Source organism: Gobius niger (assembly GCF_951799975.1).
Source record: "Gobius niger genome assembly, chromosome: 20".
NCBI classification, from domain to species: Eukaryota; Metazoa; Chordata; class Actinopteri; order Gobiiformes; family Gobiidae; genus Gobius; species Gobius niger.
Genome location: NC_136871.1, coordinates 15,830,389 through 15,854,007, shown reverse-complemented (window position 1 = coordinate 15,854,007; position 23,619 = coordinate 15,830,389). Strand labels below are relative to the sequence as shown.

Below are 23,619 nucleotides of genomic sequence, written 5' to 3'. Positions count from 1 at the left end.
TAAATGAACCAAATATTCACTCTGAGTCAGACGGTGCATTTAATGAAGACGGTCTGAGGTAAAACCATATCAGTGCATTAATGCAATTCTTCATATTGTCATTTCATTGCCAATATCAAACTTAATAAATGGTCAGGCATGTGTCTTTTGAAATTGAAATATCCAACATCAGACACCTTCAATCATTTTAACTAAGGATTAGTATGTTGTCATACTTTTCAAGCAAATAAGTCTGTTATTAAGTTTGTCAGGATTAATTTGCTTGCTCAGACAAATATTTTATGAACAAATTTGAATTCAGATGTGAAATATGAAGGCATGTATGCATCGATGCAGCGAAACAAATATTATGAGGAAGATCTATAGTCCATTTCCACTTAAAGAATGAAGGACAGCAAAATGTTGAATCCTACAAAGTCTGATCTGTATCTATGGGCAGTTGATTGTTAAAAGTGGTGAGCAATGCCAGAGCGCTGGAGTTTGTATCAGTCTTCCTGAAGCGGATTGAGTGCTTGAGAGCTTTGCTCTGTGTGTCGTGATTTAATGTGTCAAAGTGTTTTAGTGGCTCAATGTGAGTCACTGTTTGTCATTGGCCCAGTGTTTTTGCTTGGTGGTAAAGTGCTTCATGGTTTACAATAGATATATTCTGAAGATGTTATATGTACATTTTCAACAGGCAACTCACAGATGAGGCAAGGGGGACCTGCTTGATGCGCTGTTGTTTTTTTGGGATGAGCTAGAACCTCGTTGAACTGTTGTCCACAATCTAGGACATTGGGTGTCATTTGCTTTTCTGATGGCCCGTATAAATAAATGTGTATGCATCTCGCTCATTTCTCTATTCAATCCAAGCACGTTCATGTGGTGCATGGCCGTGGGAAGCCTATGGAGCGAGAACTACAACACAGCGTTTGGCTGAATCAGCACTGACTGAATAAAGTATAGACGTGTATTCTACTACAAATGCTTCGATTCCCTAATGTACCCTGCCTTGGAGCAGTTGCCTCAGTGTGAGCAGATGACAGCGTCCCGCTTATTGTACAGCAAACACTTCAGCTTTTTTACAACAATAAAGTAAATACAATTCAAAGAAAACATCTTTAAATTATTTTCATGACATATCTTGTGGAGTATTGTGTTTTGTCTGAGCAGACGTGTGACTGACCTCTCTGTCCAGGCCGGCTGCCACCGTCACAATGTCCCCGGTCTCACTGTTGATGGTGAACATGTTGGGTATGGGGCTGTGGGGGCTCTGGGACAGGATACGGTAACGAACCATGCCATTGGCTGTGGTGGAGTCATCAGCGTCACTTGCAGTTACCTGCATCACTGATGAACCTGTGGACAGAGCAAGTATTGACTGAATAGACAGACCCTGATTAAAATGCATTCAAAACCAGGAAAATGTATCAAACCTCGTCCTTTACTTTGACAACACCTTATTCCTACGCCCCATGAATTAATTCTGGTATGGCCCAGAACCGCTTGTTAGAAATAAACCGCTATATGAAACAAAAACTCACCCTGGAACCCAATGGAAATGAATGGCTCCGTGCAACTTCCGGTATCTCACAGGAAATTGGGCCCATAATCATTTCTACCTCAGCGGCCCCAGGAATGAGATGGATAGGAAGGCAAAGACTGATTAGAAAAACTCCATATGCTGCATGCACAAATTCACGCGCTTTCATGTTTACAACAAGCAGCAGCAGTAATGGAGGTCAGGTCATGTCAAAACACAAACAACCCCAATCTATTTAAAAGCTATTCAAGGTCGTCCTAAAATACTCATCTGAAATCACTATAAAAACATGTTATTATTCGCTTTCCTAAACAACCTCTGGAAGAAAGGTTGATTTATAATGATGTGACATGACTATTAAAGACAAAGAGTGAATGTTCTACATTCTCAGATGGCCTCAGACCTTTCAGATCCTGTCCTTCTGTGCAGAGAAAATAATGTTTTTTTTTTTTTTGCCTCACAGTCCATTTGGTAATGAGCAGCACATTGCCTTTTCCACTGCCCATTATTTCAGCCTTCAGGGTGCCGTGATGCTCTTAATGCTCCTGTGCTCTCTTCTATTTGTCCTCGAATCACGGATAAGCAGTGGCCTTTAATGCACAGCTCAGAGGTGTGAGTAGCAAGAACAGAAGCGGTATGAATTCATGTGCTGAGATCTGCACTTTGAACCGATCAGGTCTTGATTTTCCCGGCCATTCCCCCATCAAATTAATAAATGTATCAATGACCCCTGCCCCCTCCGCCTCACAGTTATGCGCTCTCACTTGCTGATGTTAGCGTGTGAAGCATTGATTTCTTATTGTTATTATCAATATCAATTTATTTCATAGCTTAACAATGTGCTCCCAATGTACTCCCAGTGTGAGCAGCAGTATTGATTGGCAGAGTTTGTCAGTGAGTCTGACTAATGCAAGTGGGCAATTAGGAGCACTTTGTATTAGGGAGAGGAGAGATCACCTCCCATCTCTAAAAGCATGTGGAAATATTATGAAGAAGTACTGTGTAAAAAGCTACAGCGAGTCATACTGTGCTAAGGAACTCATGCCCCTAGAGGCCATAGGCACCAGGTGTCGTAGCATGTTGCGCTGACAGAAAAGACAAAAGGAGAGAGGTATAATGTACATCCAATTACACAATGGAGATATACTATTTTTCACTCAAGCTTGGCTGTAAATACTGTTTAAGTGGCGCTAGCCCACAGTTAGCTTCTTATTCGTGATTCCATTAATGTATAATACACACTAATGTGCCTCTGGGTCAAAGCAGGGAAAGTTGCAAGGATGGTTTTCTGGCCAGAGACACCAGGGGGAGATGAAAGACCCCCCAATCATCTCATTAACACTTTCCCCAGAGGAAAAGGATTTATTAAGGTAAGCAAGTTACTTAAGGCCCATTCATACTCCATAAGACGTGAGAACTTTGTTCTCGCACCCAAAGCTGTGAGAACAAAATTATATCATTTTGTTCTCGCAGCTCCTGTTCGGCAGCTCTTGCTGACACTTCGGCTCAGCAGAACTTTGTTCGGCAGGGCTGCGAGAACTCTGGCTGTGATTGGCTGGATTTTTAGTGGGCGGGGATATTTTGGCGGAAGCGGGAAGCGAATGTTTACTTCCTAACACCGGTGCGGAAAACGGGAGACAACATGTATAACATGCAACATGATAGTTTTGAGGCAGTAAAATACTTGCTGAAGGATTACAAGGACACACAAATGGCAAAAAAGTCCTGGGGAGAAACACGCAGACGTTTTGGGCAAGGACGAAAAGGAAAGCAGAAGAGCCTGGCGTGATCTTCATGAAAGAAGCGAGTGATAAAAAAAAAAGTGGTCAGGCTTGTGGACAGAGGGATACCAAGCTTGTACACCTCAGGCCCCTTCATCAAACACTGGGAAACGTCAAACCAACATGTTCTTGGATGGGCAAGGCCCGTATGGCTGAGAGCCTACACAGACGTCAAACATGATTTCACCGAGTGAAACTGAGGTAAGCTTTGTTCGTCTTCGTTTGACATTAACGTTATCTAACGTAATATACCAGCAGGAGATGTGTGCTAAACATGAAGTCAATCTTCAAAATGTTTGCAATACCGTGACTGATACATTTTATAAAAGTTTGAACTGAAATGGCTCATTTTATTTCTGTAATTCCTTGATTGTTTTGGCTGCTGAACAAGGGGGCGTGGCAGTTCGGCAGCAACACGTCTTGTGGAGTATGAAATGTCAGCCCAGACGAACTTTGTTCTTGTTCTTTTTGCCTCAAGAACAAAGTTCTCGCGTCTTGTGGAGTACGAATAGGCCTTTAGTTCTTTAATGCAGTTACATTAAAAGGGCTTATAATTGATCAATATCAATATAGTAGCAAATAATATTTTTTGCTTTGAAAGAATAAGAACATTAATGATAGGAATAACATTTTCCACAGTTAGGTGTGGGACAGTTTATAAGGATCCACATCCACATGAACTGCCACGTCCATGTGGTGTATTTTTGCTGGCAACAGTCTCTCGAAGAGAGCGGGTGGTGTAATTGTGGCCTCAAAATTCTATTCTGAACTTCATCTCAAAGCGGGATTTGTTACTCACACTGGTAATGAAAAGAAACAAACGAAAGACAAATATTTTTGGCAAAACTAATAAAGTGCAACACAATCAGCCCAATGGCAGATGGCTGGTTAATTTTTGGTGCATGAGTAGATAATGGGCCACAGAGAAAGGGTTAATCTCAAAGCCTGTTTACAACCCCTCTAATTTCATCACCAATTCAAAATCCTAATTGCTTTTCCAAAACGAATCTGCAGGGGCTGAAAATGGGTCTGGGATAGTAACGTGAGAGAGAGTGTGTTGTGTGCTCGTGATTGCAGCTGACTGGCGGGAGCTGTCAGGTGTCCAAATGCTGTGCTGCTTCCGTCAACAAATGGGTACCAATTAGGGGCAAATTGACCAACAGCTAGATAGCTAAACTCGGCCTAAAATAATATGCATCCAGATAATTGACGAACAAGAACTCAAATGAATTGCCCTTTTGGTACTTGTTGGGAAGCAAAATTCTTCCCTGTAAACGCAGCATTTGTGAAAGAGTATCAAGAGTCTAAATTAGTGTTGTGTTTTCTTGAGCGGATCGCCCAGCTCACTTCTCGGCACTTCTCTGAGCCCCTGTCTGAAATGCGCATCTATTTAACTCACATGAACAATTGGGATGTAAGGGAGTGTCTATGGAAGTTAAAAATGTGTTTCTCTTTTACAACACACACCTGTGCATTTAGAAAGACAATAATCAGTTTGAAACTTCATTGATTTCTTCTAAATACCTTTCAATTTGAGTGAATTTAAAACATAAATCAAGTATTAGGAAGACAAGGATCTAAAATGATCTCGAGAAGTAAGGATACACTTTTTAAGATACACGACCCACCTCTGTGTTTTGTGCCTACAGGCAGTTTGTTCTTCTCTCATAGAGGTGAGCAGTAGGAAGGTACACAAGGTTAACAGGTGAGGTCTGTATAGCTGAGAGGTTCAAAGCAGGTCAGTTTTAGTCAGGGCCATGCTGTTTGGCTTCTATTGTACCATTTCCGAGGGCCACCTCCAGCCAATAACTTCACAGAGTGGCAGCCTCATCACTGCGATTCAAAGGCCATGTCAGGTGACGTTTGCACACAATGCCCACAGCTATACAAGACAAAGAGCGGCGCAGAAAGGGCAATTAGTTGTGCTGCTGCTGCCGTTTTGAAAGATACAATGCTAATTCAAACTACTAATAATAATCACAGCTATGATCTGTCAATGTGCCACTTCCGCAGGTAACACTGACGGAGAAAAAAAAGTGCGTTGCCACAGTACAAAAGTCAAAATGAAGCAACAGTGCAAAGATTCCGAACACGTAAGAGTAAAGTAGCAGCCAACTTTAAGTAAAAAGAGTCACTAATGTAAAAAAGATGAATCAAAAATACCAGTGAGTAACCACCAGAGCCTTGCCCCGTTTTCCAATTGAAACCCATGAGATCAGTTCCATCATTTCCCTTGCTCCTTGGCCAGGCCGGCGATAGCACATGCTGTCGGGGTAACCTTTCATCCCAGTCCCTTTTGTCTTCCTCTAGTCCCTCTCCTTCTTACATGTGTCCACCCGATCCTTCTGCACAGGGAGTCAGCAATTGTGTTTTCCCTCCGTGCGCTCGGTGGCCGTGCGGGGCTGTTATATTCGGGCTTTCAGCGACGCATGAACTGCTTATCCCTGCTTCCAGCCTGCGCCCCTGCATGCCCCCTTTTCCCCCACTGACATCCTATTTGCTCTCACATGCAGCCTATACATTCCCTTTCCCCGTGCGTACATTAAAAATTTCACCAGAGAAAACAAACAAACAAAACAATGGAAGGCGCTTTGATTCCACAGATCAGCTGCGATAAACTAAAGCCTCTGACTTTAGACTGCTGTCTGCTTCTTTGTGTGCACTCTTTTGTGCATGATTGTGCCCATTATCTTTATTGTACGGCTAAAGTTTTATTCCAGTGGGCTTGTTTCTTTGCGCCTTGCTGCATAAGAAATCCTATTGAACGGCAAACAATAGTGCAACAACAGCACTGTGTAACAAGCACTGGGGAAAAAACAAAGTGCGTTTTACATTGCAGATAGAGAGCAGGAGTAATTATGTGGAGGAACAATAACCGTTTTGTTCATTTTGTAAAATGGACAATACAGTACATTTTTCACAAATAGACAACAAAGCCAGGGACGTTTTTTAAATGTGGTTATGGATACTAAAAAAAAGCATACAGTAAGTCATTCCTTTGAAGCACAATATATACTTATACTGTATTAACTAGACATCAGACAAAGGTATAGGCTGATTTATTCCATAAGCAGATATCTGAACTCGTGCACGACACTGGCCAATTCCACATGCATCTAAACCACAGCACTACAAGTTGTCACAATGACCAGTGTTGGGCAAGTTACTTTAAAAATGTAATACATTCTATATTAGTATTTACAGCCTTAAAAATGTTATATGTTTGTATTACACTTTACTATTTCAGAAATGTAGCTGATTTACACTACTTTGAGTTACATTTGAGTTACTTTTGGCAAAATATAAACTGAAAATAATATAATGCCACCGAGCAAAAGTGCAGTTAACAATTTCCTTTTCCTTCATTATCCCCATTCTCTCGTGTTTACATTACATTAACTGTGCGCAAGCAACTGGGCCTTTTTACGTTGATACTTGTAGCATGAGTTACTTGAATTATAATGGCTCATTTATTCCCAGATTTAGTTTAAGTAATACGTTATATTCCTGAGTTACTGAAAAAAGTAATATATTTTTGTAGCTCGTTACTTTTGTAATATGTTACCCCAACACTTCAAATGACCAAGCAGTGCACCCTTAAATTTGCCTCTCACTATATCCCACTCCAACAATCCCCACAAAGCAAAAAAAAAACTCTCACAACTGTTGATAAATGTACGTTTTACCAAGCCTGAGCAAAAGAGTTTGGTCTGATGTAACATTCTGGTGAAAATGCTGCCTTTTTGGAGAGGCAGCATTTAAAAATGTCTGTCTAAAGAGGTTTTGGCTCAGCAGACTAAAACTCATGCAATGTCCAGACCTTTATGGAATAACCACATCTTTAAGCATGCTCTATTTCACCCTGTCACAAAAAACAACCAACCAACCAAACAAACAGACAAAGAAAAAGTTGTCAAATGGGAAGTCGAAAACCAGCAAACACGTGAAAATATCATTATGTACATCGCTCATTTTGCTTGTCTTATGATCTAATAACAAAACACAGCAACTTTAGTAATGCATGTACCAAACTTACTCCAGGTGTTCTGTTTTGCTTTTGCAGACTCTGTATTTCTATGTGACAACAATGACAGTGCTATAAGCTGGTGCCTGACTGTTTGATCTGCATGTGATAAGAACTCTCCCTGCAGGCGTGCTTGATAGCGTTCGCACAGTAACGCAGTCCTGTGCTGTATGACTTCAGAGCCCCTTTGATATGTGGATATGCAGCCTGTGATATACTGACACGTCTGATCAGTGTGGGCCAAGCACCCATGGAGGTGATGGAGATTAGGGAGAACTGGAAAATGGAAAAGAGAATGGGCAGAAAAATGTGGCTAATCATCAGAGCTGTGATTCAAATTCACTGTATGACACCATAATTTATGCTTAACGATGGCATTCATAAAAAACTATTAAGTTTGAGAAATTCAATATGTTTTTTATGGTTGTAAATCCTGAAATTTAATTAAAAGCTTTCCAAGCTAACTCCTTAGTACAGAGTTTGCACAGTTGGGCATGTGTGCAAACGCCATTGCGGTGTGAATATACTTTACCTTTGCATTTGCAGTTGCTGCTAATGTGTCAGTTCCTGGTGTGAATCCCAGGCCTAGTCTTTCCATGTGTTATTCTTGTTGCTTTTATTTTTAGAAACCTGTACCTAGATTTTGGATGTCACCTCTACTTGTCACCTCCTGTTTCATTCTCATTCTTTGTGCACCGTCCTGTGACAATAATCACGTGTTGCCACACTTATTCAGTTAACAATGAATAAGGCACTTAACATGCTCAGTATTCGAAAGACTGATACATGCACTTTTTTGTTGTCAACAAGGCCTATGATGAAAAGTGCACCATAACTACTGTGAAATATGGAGCTGGTTCGCTGATGTCACTGGCTCCACCAGAATAAAGTTAAGGTCCCGTTAGTGGCATCTCAGTCTTCTGACCTCAATATCATTGACCCACTGTGGGGAGAGCTCAAACGTGCAGTTCATGCAAGACAGCCCAGGAACTTACAGGAACTGGAGGCTTATTGCCGCTTTACCATAAAAAAAAATAAAGAACCTCATCCACAACTACCACAAAAGACTCCAAGCTGTTATAGATGTTAAAGGAGGCTATACACAGTATTAAGAACTGGGGTATGTGAACTTTTGATCAGGGTCATTTTGGTACTTTCTTTTTTTATTATGATTTAAAAAGAATAAGCTCAGTTGTTTCACCATAAATGGCAACCACTAACTATGAGTGTGTGTTGTGTGAGTGTGTTATCTTTCATATTCTTTGAAAAAAACGTTTAAAAAAAATCCAAAATTCTGCAAGGGTATGAAAACTTTTGAGCAGTAGATACTGTATGAAAGGGAAAGACTTAAAATTAAAATGACCAAAAAAAAAACATATTCTAATGGCAAAGCAGCAATAAAATCGTATGAAGAACTCAGAAGTCTCGGGAGAGTGCATCCAAATTAGTGGTGCAAGCGCATTTCCAAATGTTGCTGACACTTGAGGTCCACCGCTGCCACTTACCGGATGTGTTGACTAGCTTATTAGTGATCCACCATTTACCGGAGCCGGGATGTATTAAAGCCTTAAATTGACCACATAAGTTTGTACTCAACCTGAGACCGAAGATGAATTGAAAGCCAGCCTTGCTTTCTTCCACAAAACAGGCAATTACCGGCACTGTTTGCTGCCCCTTTTTTTAATTACAATTCATCAATTAATACAATTACTTAGAAAAACAAAATGTTTATTTTTCAAGTTGTGATACTTGCAAATGCTACCTGCCAGCTGTAATGAAGAACAATGCAACATGTTAATTGGTATCAATAAATGTTCTTTTTAGAGTGTACCGAGCTGAAAAAAAAAGAAAAAGGAAAAAGGGAGGTTTTGTGCTGTATGGTTGCTCTTGTTAATTAGAGCTTTTGGTACATACACTCACGCTTCACTGAGGAACATGGCTAGCATCTCTGCACACAGCTCAAGCCTTTTTCTATACTGTTTACAAATCCCCGGAGATTAAAGTTTGTGGTTGGAACAATATGTGAAGACAAACAAAATCCTTGGGGTTTGATTGTTAGAACAAGAGTTCAGACACGGGAAGAGTATGCACACCCAGCTCCCGTCTCCTCTTCTGTGCTATGTGTCTGTGTGTGTGTCCATGCTTGGTGGAATCTGATAATGACGTGGCCAAAGCAAGACTGTGAAGATCTCAAACCACTCGACCTCCAGCTGAACCAGGCAGATACACAAGAATACAAGTTTCCATTTCAGCAGCCTTGGACTTTGTGTAGTGAGTTAGCAGACAGAAAACCTTGTTTGTACATACTCTACAATTCAACTTTGAAAATAATGATAACCCAAATCATATTGTGATTAAGCTCCATATCGAGAATAAGTACATTCTCTGAATGAGGTTTTTGCATGTACAGAGAAATGTACAATATTCGACTTTCCTTATTTGGATGTGATAGAAGCACTTCGACATCCGTGCAGTAAAGTCGAAGTGCTCCTAAGGTGTTATTACGCCTTACATTATAGCACCTCTTTTTATCCACTATAAAGTCGACATGTTTAATTTTGTGTGACTATCCTTGACCAGAACAGCTTTAGGAAGTGTGTGTGGATCGGGAAGTCTAGGCATCTCTGCTGAGACTGCTGCCCCCGCGACCCGGCCCCGGATAAAGCGGAAGAAAATGGATGCATGGATGGATGGATATACTTGAGCATATATAAATAGGGTGAAAGTGGAAGTCGCTTATAACTTCTCCCCTGTTTGGCCCCATAGAGGAGAGGAGGAGAGGCTAAATGCTAACATCATGTTTGGTGCTTTTGCGTGACTGAGCGCACACGTAAAGACCAGACAGGTACGCATCAAGTCGTCTAAGCTCAGGTAAGAACATATCTCGGTATGCAAAAACGGTGGCCTATTCCTTTAAACTGTACGTACCCGGTTTGGAGCCCTCAGCCACAGAGCCGTTGTAGACTTGGTTTTGAAACTCAGGCCGGTTGTCGTTCATATCGATGACGTAGATGTACAGGTCAATGGGGTTCTCCACCTGGTTTCCATTCATGTCCACAGCATGGGCGCGCAGCTGAACACACAACAAACGTAGGAAGATTCAGAGCCAACAAGTTATAGCACTAGAGAAGAGGTGAACTAGAAATACTGTACAAGGTGATGGGAAAAAGAGGGTTGAGGCGCAAAGCTGAGACCAGAGGATGATGAAGGGGAGAAAGAATTATGTGAGTGACTTGAGGGGAAAAGGTCGTGGGCTAAAATATGCTTCAGTGCTTGCTATCTTATCTTTAATGAGATTATTTGAACTTTTTCTGTTCAGAGTATACTTGTATACTTTCTTTCTACCTCTATACTTAATTCAGCTTGGGCGTATGCATATTTCAAATGCAAGATGTCAACCACAGACCACTGGTTTGAGATAAAGCCTGAAACGTGCTCTTCACGTGGCACAAATTTCCATCCTTCTCGCATTCTGTTCATCCGCTGCTTTATTTGTTTTGGTAAATTCTCTGCTTGACACAGAAATCCTGTAGGCATGTTGGCACAGACCACAGTCAATCACATAGAATGAAGCGTGAAATAATGAATTGTTCCAGAATCACAAACACAACACCTACAGTATTTTGTACCAGCTCAGCCAGGGGTCCCCACAAATATCCGAGGTGCTGCCTTTCAACCTGCCCCGCCCGATTCCTCTGTTTTCTAAGGGAATGTTTGCCTGAGTCTGTTTGACAAAACCAGCATTTGGATGAACGTCTCTGTGACTGATGAGATGTTCCTTGACACCTTGCTGTGTGAGAAAAGAGAGGAGGAGAAAAGCATGGGAGTGCCTTTCGTGCAAATAAATGAGGCCTAAAGACACAAAAAGGAACAGGGCAGAGGAGGAGAGCTGACTGAAGTCATCATCATCTACAGCGGGACGTCTTAATCTGTGCATGCCGTTGTTATAGGGCTTCTATACTACAGCAACCATCTCCCGTAATAGTTTCTACCAATGAGAAAACTGTCACCCAATATTCAAAAAATTGTTGGTTCAAATAAATGCCAGTGATGGGTCCTTCAGTAAGTCAACTCAAGCACGTTGCCTCTTTTATTACAGTTGTTCTACTGATAGTTCTTTGTAGTTATATTAGCAAGTATTGGGTAAGCTATATTAGTAAGTTTACTGCTCACACAAGTCCAGCAAGAAGCATCATGTTAGCATTCTCCGTTATGTATGTATTTATGGGCTGTTGAACCACTTTGCTCCTCTCCATGTCTTTGTATCTTTATCATTTTGCACTTGTTAAAGTAGTTTTGGAATAATTGGAGAAAGAGATTTTTCTCTTCTTTGTTTTCCCCCATAACTGTTTCAAACCTGACCATATATCGGCGATTCCAGAGATGCCGTCTGTGTCTATGAGTGCAACTAATTTAGCCAATTACCAAGTTAGAACACGCCAGTTTGAGAATGTATTATACAGACTACAATTTACCTGTTAACAAAGTAACAAAAGGATCTCATTGTTACTTACTAATGGTGCTACAACAGCGACATTGTTATGTGCTTCCTCGTATAGTGAGTAAATGTGCCACGCTGGAAACCTGAGAGCGTGGCAGCATCATGGCAGGGAGCTCTGATATATCAAGTGCCAACATGAAAGACGGATCGGCAGCACCTGTTCTCCCTGAATCCTCACTCATCATGTGGGCTCTCAGAGTACGTCTGTCTGGGAAAACCAAAACACAACCCAAACACGCATCGGCATTCACGCGCCCTCTCCTGACATCCCCTTAGACGCATGTCGCTGCATAATAACAGCCTTGAGGAGACGAGTAGCCGATCAAAATGGGCCCCTTTTACCTTCTTAATGATCCTCGCGATGCTCGTTTTCCATTGGCTGAAGCATGGCAAACACACACAGGAGTCCCAACAAACAAACAAGGCCAATCTGTTTCCTCAGCTGTGAGTGGTTTGTGGCGCTGAGATGTGAGACTGCTCCTGTGTGACAGTGTGAAAATCTCTGTGGTGTAGTTCTGCCTGTTTGGAACATTTTTCTGTCTTTGTTTATGCTCTGCTGTCATATGTTAGTCTGGCACTTCCCTGTACATACAGTTTATTAATGGTTACTAAGAGAACTGAGAGGCAGTAAGTCCGCACCAGTCACAACATTACGCTGACACATAAAAACACGCTTTTTGTGGCTTATAATATTTATTTATTTATTATTTATTATATTTCACATACTTTGTCGAAGAGCAGCTGAATTGTTGTATGCATTTCCCATCAGTGCTGATCAATAGATCATATGATCATCTATCATATGATGATCTATTGATGTTTATTGTCAAGAAAAAAATAGTATATCTTTTTTGTCAGATTCTGAAACAGACGGACGACCGTGATAAAAGTTTATTTTTGGTCAAAGTTGGACTGGCAGGGCATTTCATCAAATTGTCTTTTTAGTAAAAATCTAGTAAAAAAAAGATGATTTACTGGTTTATGCATTTCTCAGCAAGTCACAGAAACATTTCGTGTGCCACATGTGATTTGCACAATTGTATTCACCTCTCTCTACTGAACTGATCAGGGAGAACTGGGTGTCTATCCAGTGGTGTAGTCTTCAATTTTCTAGTGGGTATACTGTATTTTTTATCAGGCGTGGGGGATAGCCAATTATATGCGCTGAAAAAAATAGCCCGTCACATACTATTACTAATATTAAATGTATCAGAGAATTAAATAGATTATAAACCAAACTGTGAATATAAATGTTATTGAAATACCAAGCAATAGACCTATAGGAATGTTCTAGAAATTCAAAGGCTGTAGCTAGACTATAAGGCTGTGGGACTGAAGCCAAAAGGAAAACTTCAAAGAATAAAGCCCAGCCTGCTTTCACCAACCCTTCCACCAGTCAACCACCGGGCTCTCGCACCTGCAAACTCCCCCACACACAAAACCATGCGCACTGTTTGTGGAGAACAACTCTTTTAGGACATTTTTTTTTATGAACAGGAGCGCGCATGGCTCGGTCAGCACTGTGGGCGGGGCACATCTACTTTTCAGTCTCTGTCAAGGGACAGCTTCAGTGTCTGAGAGTAAAACGCACACTTGGAACAGTCTACGCGGTCTCTCCCGTGGACTTCAGCGCTTTGTAATACAGATTGTTTCCCGCCTGCACCTGTCACTGCCTTTGCCCAAACCCGCTCTCACGCGCTGCTGTAGAGGAGGGAGAGAAGCGTTCGGTATGTGGACTCCCAGAGCGGGGATGAACAGGGAAAGTGTCTATGAGCTGAGACGTACGCGACTCCTCCAGCGCTGTGAGGACGGTTAATAAGCCTCTGTCATTATGAGCTATTCTCAGGCCGGGTTTTATTTTGTGCTCATGCACACCGGAGCTGTGCGCAATTGCGCACGAGCACATCTGAGAGGGAACAGTCGGTCTGTCGGTAGGGACAGAGAAAAAGATAGATAGAGGGATGAGCCTGTGATCTCTCGTTTTCAGGGGAGGAAATAGTTTGTGGTGGAGTTTGTGCTGGTCTCCAAACGGACAGAAAACGCAAAAATAACACTGCGCAAATGAGTGATACGTATCTTTTCCCACTTTGTAGTGGTTATACGGTAATTCTGCAGGCCTTCTAGTGGTTATACGGCGTATACCTGCGTATCACGTAGACTACACCACTGTGTCTATCCATCAACTCAGAGTCAGGGCGCACGGTGAAAAACATCCTGTAATTCTTGGCAAGGGGGTTTGTGTTAATTTTCATTCTCTGATACATTTGGAAATGTACAGCTTGGAGCTCCCCAGTTTGTGCACCTCTGATGTCTTTGCTCAGAAAGCACTCTACATCCCCTGCACACTCCAGTGTTTGTGTGTTTGTGCAATGTGCACTTGATAGAGAAATTGGAAATGTGATCTAAAGGCCCGGAGCGCTGGCCGTGCTGCCGACAGACTGTGAGCTGTATGTGTGTGGCCACATCAGTATTCTGCAGTAAAACTGGACCAACTGCAGAGGAGAAGTGCACTTCTTATCTGGCCCATTGCTCCCTTTAGCACACACATAACCATAAATAACCACACTCTCTCGCACTTATTAGAGACCTCTGACAAAATGTGCTTTCGGCTAATTCTGAAAACAGCAATACATTATGTGTATTGCCTTTTGGCTTATCTTTTGATTTTACTTTCAAAAACATACTGTGCCCGTAAACATTAAGAAACATTCCAAGCTTTGGACACAAATGGTGAGGGTAGTGGTGGTGTGTTTACTGAAACCCTGACTACTATCCAGTTATGTTTGAATTCAGAAAAGTATAATTTACATTTTTTTTTTTTAAGAATTGAACTGGAAACAAATTTGCAAAGAAGAGTGTACAGTGTTTAATCACAATTAGGCATTTAAAGACAGAAAAACTGTACGCTGTGTTAAAATATTGCACTGTGTGTTCTAAATGTGGCCTTTGCTGTATGTCTTCTTTCACTACTCCTACACATTTCACCTTGCAAAAGAACCACATCCCCTGATGCTCCCCTGTCAAAAACACCAGCCTCATATCTTTTTTACTTGAGCACAAACTAACAAGCAAAAGTTTGGCCTGTGAGATGTAGTAGCAGCTATGGGAATGTCCTGCCAAAGTTGAAAGAAAGCAGGCTACGCAATATATTTCCTACGGGTCGAGCGGCGGCTACACAGCACTCTCCTGCTCTAAAATCCTGGATCACATCACAAGCGGCAGGTGCGCAGCGTCAGAGGAGGAGAGTGATTCTGTGTGCAGTGCCTAAAGCCTAATGCGCTGTCTGTACATCACAAGGCACTGTCTACTGTGCAGCTGCCTGTCCTCTGGGAACTTGAACAGCACAAGCTCATTCATCCCAATCTGCAGCCTCAGAGCAAGAGATGTCAACGCAAACATTTGTATTCTGAAACCTGGAATGCACCTACACTGTAGGCCTTGTGCTTGATTCTCCAGACCTAAGCTCTTCTCTACAGATCTGGAGGTGGTTTCCCATGGCCCTGATAACTTACCAATCTCTCACAAAGTAGCCTTCTTATAAACACTGAGGATGTTAGTGGGAGGACATAACCTCGACAACAGTGTCACTTCATCAGTCACCTGCACTGACTGTAAACCTTGCACTGCCATGTTGACATCTTGATATTTTATATTCTGTTCTCAGCAAGACAAGGCAACTTTATTTAAAACGAGCATTTCGTACACAAGGCAACTCAATGCGCTTGATTCTAATTTGATTCTATATATATTCTTTGCCCTCCTCCTCAATCCGGCGTGGCATGTTCACATGTATCCATGTATTTTCATTAAAGAGACTAGATGCAAGTTGGTTATTTTATGCTCACTACTGCCACCTCAGGTCTTATGCGTAACTGCAATCTCTATATTCAGCTTCTGAATAACAGCACTTCGGAAGTAACAACTTTTTGAGTGACAGTGCAGGATTATAGCGACAGTTGTGGTGAATAGGTCTGGGCTCATTCTACACATTAGGACAGGGGGCACCAACCTTATTTCAGCTGAGGGCTACTTTAAGAGCATTAAGTTGTTCGAGGGCTACCAGTTAAAAACAAATCCTAAAGACTTAAACGTACACTGTTCACTTATAGGATATTGACCCCATATTATATTAAAATAGCTTCATTTTAAACTCATACCGAGTCACAAGAACCGAAATAACTGTAATCTTAAGAATTAGATTCAAGAAAATGAAGTGTTTTACACTTTAGAAAAAGTCCCAAGGGCTACTGGACATGCCCCAAAGGGCCCCTTGGTGCCCGCGGGCACCACGTTGGTGACCCCTGCATTAGGACATGGCTGGAACGTGAAGGGGGATGAAAACACTTAGTTTGAACATTTTTAAACTCTGTATAGTCCCTTTAACATGCACTGTCCTGCCCAAATAAACAAATTCATAAATATATACTTTACACATCAACGTTCTTCTTTTATTGCACATTTTTCCTGACTAGAGTGCCAATGAGAACTGTTGTAACAAGTGAATTTCTCCATTGTGAGCTCAATAAAGCCCTGTCTTATCTTATCTTATCTGTCTTATCTTATGCAAAAATAACAATGTTCTTCCCTGATCAAAAGTCCACATTCAAAGTGGTGCCTGCTCATATAGCTCCGCCAATTTCCCTTGAGCTTCCCTTGAGCCCCATACACAACCGGCGCTACCCTTGTCTCCTGCTTTGTAGCACAGCTTACACCACTACAAAACAACACAGCTGGAGAGGCAGTAAAGGTTTGTTTTGATGGGGAGCGAGAGGGGGAGGATCTGACACAGGCGATTTGCAACGCATATCAAACCAAAACTAAATGCATACCGTAATAACCCTGCTTTCAACATAAACCTGCAGAAACATGGGTCAAATGCAGAGAGTAAATTCCCCTTTGGAGACAAAAAAGGCCCACAAACACAAACCTAGGCTGTAAACGGGTGCTGTAACACGCAGTTGTGCTCCCTTTCATGCAGTCATACATAAAACCCAAAAGACTCACCTCACAAGCATCAAAAACATTTAAAACACTTATTGTACATCACAACTCCATAACTCACAACACTGGAGACTCGAGACACTGGTGACTGTATGTGTAATCTCCTGTAAAGCTGGAACAAGAGGCTTATTGAAACATGAATGCACTGCGCCCCTGCAGACAAACCCATCACACTGACAATCATGTGGGGCTGCCGCTGTGTTGATAATGTATGACAATGAAGACATCACAGCTTTACTCAATCCCTCCTCTGAGACACGCCTATGCTTTTGAATGAAGCCTATGAGCCAGACAGCCATCTATCACGCTGACAGGCAGCTGCACGGTGAGACTGTCACCCAGCGTGCACCAGCCCAGGCGTTAGGCCGGCCTGTATCTGCGGATCCCATAACGACAGTGTATGAACGGTTGTATCCCATGTCTACTGTGTTTGCAAGTTCGAGTCTCTAAAGGTGGACGTCATTTTAACATATTTTCCCCTGGTATCACTGCAACTGTCTTTTAGGGTACTTTAAGTGTACCTTTGTGTGTGTAATGTGTGCAAATATATTTACAATTACAATCTACAACAGACCACAAGGATCAAGAACTGAACCGGAGAGGAAATCGTAGGTTATCCATTCACAAACTATCCACATAAACTCTTTGTACAAAATCAGTAACCAATTTGGCTTTTAATATTGTTTGTCGTAAATTGGTTTTAACTATAAAGGACAAAAGGACAGCATGTTATGAGGTTGTCATATAGCGCTGATATGAATCAATAAACTTTGTCCAAAAAGTGTGGCGTGACGGTTGTATCAAAACCTTTAAAGGGATGTTATCACCGTGTAAAGTGCCTCTGCTGTAGATAAGACTAAAGTGAGATTGGTGGGACAACCCACACTATAAGGACGCCCTGGCCGACACATAGAAAACATTTTCAACTTTTGGGCTGTTTCACCTGTACTATGGATGGATGAATGAATTGATGAATGAGAACATGTATATACATGCAGTTACATTTAAAGGTGGGATATTATGTTTTTTTCAGGCACGGACAAGAACTGCTGTGGGAGGGGCCTCGTCCCCAGGTGGAGCCTCGTCCCCTCCAGGAAAACAGCAGGAAAATGGCTGCTGGCAGGAGAGTCAAAGATTACTCAAAATGAATCAATCTGAGCAACACTAGAGGTAGCCAGCATGATAAAAAGCTTAAAAAAGTTATTTATACATAATACCCCACCTTAACAAAGGATTACATGTGAAGGGCATATTTCCTACTGTAGCATTACAAATCAACATTACAGTATTAATGGAACCAATTAATATACTGATATAAAACAAACAAACAACTGGGGGAAAGCAATGTTTTACTGCGTATTTTTAGGGATATTTTCATTAGCTTTCATTATATAAACTGAGTTCCAACTTTAATGCTAAGATAAAGATAAAGTTATTGACTCTCAAAGAAAACTGCAGTGACAGGCACTCACTTCATTACATAAATATTCATAGTAGCAGTTAATGACACGGGCAGACAGACTCGCACACAAAGTACTGGACCACCTCATTAGTTCCAAAACTTCCCCGTCTCTCTCTCCCCCCCATCTCCTCATCCATCCATCTCACACTCCTCTTTGCAGGTAAAACTCAAATCCGAATGACAGCCCAAAGAGTCTGTGTGTATTTGTCAAGCGGCATTCTTCATTTCTCAACAGACAGGGGACTGGCTGATGCGAACAGAATGGGGAGTCCTTCAAGACGTGCTTCTCGCTGATATTTTCTTGGCACCTTTGGATTTCATATAGTGAGGGAAATGGTGGGATAAAAAGACCGGCCTGGTTTGGGCAGAGATAATTGTGGAATACTGAGGTAATGATGCCAGAATAGACAGCGTGTTGAGGGAATAGATCAGAGTAGAAGAAGCGCAAATGCATTGATAGACGGGATGGAATTATGATCTGATACTTGATAAAACAAAAGAGTCTTTCTTACATGGAATGACGCCCTCTCCTCTCGGTCCAAGGGCTGCGTGACAAACATGCTGCCACTTATGGGATCAATGTTGTAGATTCCACTGGGGGGCTGGTCGGCTCCTGCTCCCGTGATGCTGTATCGGATTCCCACGTCTTTGTCCTGGTCTGAACGAATCTGAGGAATAAAAGGAGAAAACAAAATGAAGAGTGACGGATATAGAACAGTAATGAGAGAGAAAAAAAAGACAGGTTTGTGACAAAAGTGGTGAAGGTAAGGCCCAACAATTGTCTCGAAGGTTTTAGTTTTTCAGAATTATTGCATGAACAATGACAGGGGTTCAGTAAAAAAAAAATTTTTATATGTTTTGTAGAAACAATGATGCAAGAATGGGCAAAGAAAAGCAATGGAAAGGGAATCATTATAGAAACTTACCACTTTTGCTTACTCCTTTGACTTGTTTTCCCTCAAAAAAATGTTTCCCCCATTATAATATCATTTATCGCAACTGGAATGACAGTCACTTATTGCTAGTGTGTCATAATTGCAATAATCTGTTTTAAAGCAGTTCCTCATGCCCCAGAGCCCATAAGCGCCACTGCAGGTGTCGTAGCATGTTGTGGTTTTTAACTTATTAATTGTCCGTGACAGTAAATACTACGCTGACAGAAAAGGGAGAGAGGGATATTACACAATGGAGATCATTTTTTTCACTCAAACTTGGCTATAAATACTGCTAAAGTGGCGCTAGCCCGCAGGTAGCTTTGTCCCCTAGCCTGTTAGCTTCTTCTTCGTGATTCCATTAGTGTGCATTGGTGGCTCTGACCCGGTGCAGTGAAGTTGCAATTGTGGTTTTCTGGCCAGAGACACCAGGGGGAGATGAAAAGGCAAACAAGTTACTATTGCTTTAAGGTTTTGTAAAGTATTCAGAGGTTCTTCCACAAACTTCTCAAAACTTTATGTAGAATTATTACAAGCTTTACTTTTGACATAGTATTGACGTATTGAGTGTCCAGAACAAAGGTTTCGCTCAAAATCACAGCTAATTCTCCACAATTATTTCACATTTCTTACATTGCATAACACTTGAACCTGAAATATTTAACGCAAAACTGAAAATGGATGCAGTGTCTTTCTCCCTCATTATTTCTTCACTGAACTTCGTGAAAGTGCAGGTGGTGTGGGGGGGCAGCAGGTTTCACCGTCAGCCTCACCAACACCTCAGTATCTTCAGCCACACAGTGACGTGTTATTCAGTGCATCACATTTTCTTTTCCACAGATTTTGGTTAGTACAAAGAGAGAGTTTTGTAGAGCTGCTGAACAGATTCGATCTCGCGAGCTTGATCTTACATTCACAGATGTTCACAGCTTGTAGCTCCAATGTTTGATCCGCGGGACAGACAGTTCTCCCTTTGCCTGTGCAGGCTTCCTCTGGGTACTACGGTTTCACTGGCTATAATCTGGCTATAATGATTGGGGGGGCTTTCATCACCCCCTGGTGTCTCTGGCCAGAAAACCACAATTGCAACTTCCATGCGCTGGGTCGGAGGCACAATGCACACTAATGGAATCTCGAAGAAGAAGCTAGCAGGCTAACGGGCAAAGCAAACAGCGGCCTAGCGTCACTTAAACAGTATTTACAGCCAAATTTGAGTGAAAAAAATCATCTCCATTGTGTAATTGGATGTACAATATCCCTCTCTCCCTTTGTCTTTTCTGTCAGCATAGTAGTTACTCTCACAGACAATTAATGAGTAAAAAACGCAACATGCTATGACACCTGCAGTGGCGCTTATGGCCTCTAGGGGCATGAGTTGCTTAGTATTACTTTAAGGCATAACCACCAATAACCCCTCAATGACAAACACCCACCCTTTGCTGATTGGTTTACTCTGCTTCCTGTTTGCTTGCGTATGTTCCGCTCTGGAAATGTAGTTGATGTCGACTCTGACCAGACTCGACCACTGGTGAGTCAACCCCTGACAATTATTAAGACTGAACTGACGTGACATTGCTCCAGAACATTGCCGTCTGGTCGGTCTTACATAAACTTCAATGAAAGCGCATTTTCAAGCATGTCCGGAGCATTATAGGCATGATTGGTAATCCAATGGGGGAAATGTAGAAGGACTTGAGCAGTGACATGCATAAAACATCTCTGAGTTTGAGCATGACACATTCTCTCTTAATTTCAGTCGATTCCTCCCACGCTGCAGCACACTTACTTTTTCTGATCAGATCTTATTATGCACCAGGTCCAAGGACAGTTCAGAGATGCTATTCATTATACAGGAGTTCCCACATCAGTTCAGATTCATAACCAGACAGTATGGTGTCATGAAGGATTCTGAATGCCTCCAGCCAGGCTTCAAACACAAAATGCTGCCATATTGTCCGACAAGGTTTTATTCAGAGTTTTCCTTGGCATGATTTCCAGGTTCAACATGTGCATCTCCTCCTGCCGCTTCCCATCAAAACATCCTCAAGAGGAAGTATCTAGCTGTTGGACATTGGGAGAGACAGAAATGTCAAAAGTCAACGATCAAGCTCCCTCCACTGGGAAGTCTCACTGGCCAAAGTTACGGCGTCAGGGACTCTGATTAGTTGCTGAGATCAGCAAAGAGAAGAACGTTAGAACAAATATCATGATCTAATATTACTAAATACGTCAGCAGTGGAGAGAATTTCTTCATACCACGAAGAACGCATATTCAAAAGAAGCCTGCAGCATACCGTTTATATACTGTCATTTAATGTTGATGTTTTTCTATTCTGTGTTTATGGAAAGCACTTTAGTCTGCCATGTGTAGTTGTAAAGTGCTATAGAAATAAACGTTTACTGACTGATTGAAACGTTGGTTGGCTGGCACGGTAGCGCAGCAGTTAGTGCTTGTACTTCACAGCTAGAAAGTCCCGGGTTCGATTCCCACTTGGACGGGGCCTTTCTGTGTGGAGTTTGTATGTTCTCTCTGTGTCTGCGTAGGTTTTCTCTGGGTACTCCGGTTTCCCCTACCACTAAAAACATGTACAATAGGCCAGGACGAATGAGAATGTGCTTGAGAGTGCGCATGGGGGACGATGGATGGAAATTAGCCCAAAGCTACGATCCGGTGCGGCTTGTTTACATGCATGAGACCCATGTATGTTGTCCCAAAGCTAATTTGCAGCATTTATCCATAGATGGGCTTTTATAAACAGGTAAACGTACAACACAGGTACTGTACAAAACATGTTTGATCTATAGGCACATTTTTACTGATCACAAACACTGAGGTAAAAATCCAAACAATTTAATTCAAGTAACAATCAGAACGTGTTTTGAGAGCTACAAACACATTGGAGCTGCAGCTAGCGGTTTAAACTCTGCTACCTTCTCCTTTCATGGTTCAAAAAATAGCAAGAAAAATAGCATTGTTACTTTAAATAATTTCATTAATTACACAAATAAATGCTGGTCAGTTAGAAACTTGAACTTCACGGCTTATGCTGTTGAAATCGACTGAAACAATACAAGTAAAAACATTATGCATTTATGTAATTTTGCTTGTACTTTCCAGTCCGTGCCAGAACACACAGGAACTGTTATTACAGTAATCAGAACGTGTGTAATTACCAAAGCACAATAATCAAGTATATCTAATTGCATTGATACCTTTCACCCACCATCGACTGCTATTTTTGTGTGAATAATAGCATAATGCCATCATTTATCCACATCATGTGTCATCTGGTAGAAAATATGCTGGAGCAGATGGATTATTTAATATACCCTATGCCTCCCAATGCTCTATAATGCAGCAAACGCATGACGAAAGCTTAAAAACGGCATTATGATATGCAATGAATAGATTAAAAATATTCTTGGCGTGTAAAGAGTTATTTTCAGATGCGTAAAAAGATAAAAGAAGATAAACAATCTACACATAATTGTTTATCAGGCTCTGCCATAAAGTACTAAGAGCAAAGGACAACGAGAATAAATGCTCAAATAAACCAACCACGTTTCATATTACACACATTATATTTTACTCTCGCCTTGTCTGCAAAGATGACTTTACAGCCAGTTTACTTTATGCTTGACTGTGTAGGCTAAGCACACAGGAGATGACTGTACCAGTGTCTATACCAGTGTCTGACAGGTTAAGGTCCGGCGTGGGCTCACTAAAGTTCAGATCAAAAAGCTCGGCTCAGTTCAATAATTCAGTGGACAGCAGGCGGCAGAGCCATCGTGTGGGATACACAAAAACTGTTCAGCTGCCACAGTCATGGTAATCTGAACTGGCCCTGTTCACTTCTTTCTTTGTTTTATGGTTTTCTGCACTGCAAAGGTTTTGAGTCCTAGCCAAGAGAGAAACAGACCTGGGAAAATGCACTACACAAGATTGCAATTATTCAGCAACAAAAAAATATAAAAATCATTAATTTAATTTTGTTTATGCAATGCTTTCGTAGTCGGCATTATCTTCAGTTTGCTGGTTATAGTTTTTCAAATTGCGCACAAATATGCAAATTCAAAATTAGCTTTGTTTTAGTGTAACCATAAAAACTGTAAAAACAACACGGAAGAGAAAAGTAATCAGCACATTATTCAACTTATATTAGTTATGCTCTGTGAGTAATATGCTCCATTAGTAATGAGAAATGTTTCTGAGAGTGAGCGAGAGACTTTCAGTGGCTGTGGAAATTTCCTTGTGACAAACCTGTCATCTCTTAATAGCAATTCTCGGAAGTAGTAAATTGGCAACGTGAAAAACAACTTGGATAACGGTGTGATGCTAAACTAATAATATTTAAAAGAACAAAGTTACAAAAATATACAACAAACTGCAGCATAA

General features: G+C 41.5%; 1 protein-coding gene across 2 annotated transcripts in view; it reads right to left on the bottom strand.

The window, feature by feature from the left end:
• cdh4 (cadherin 4, type 1, R-cadherin (retinal)) overlaps nucleotides 1–23,619 on the bottom strand; it is a 268,278-nt gene that overhangs the window by 46,152 nt on the left and 198,507 nt on the right. For both annotated transcript variants that reach the window (XM_079578250.1, XM_079578251.1), the window contains exons 6-8: nucleotides 18,804–18,959; nucleotides 10,256–10,400; nucleotides 1,166–1,338 (exon numbers count right to left, since the gene is read on the bottom strand). In XM_079578250.1, the coding sequence (XP_079434376.1) occupies nucleotides 1,166–1,338; nucleotides 10,256–10,400; nucleotides 18,804–18,959 (474 nt within the window). The remainder of the gene's footprint in view (nucleotides 1–1,165; nucleotides 1,339–10,255; nucleotides 10,401–18,803; nucleotides 18,960–23,619) is intronic.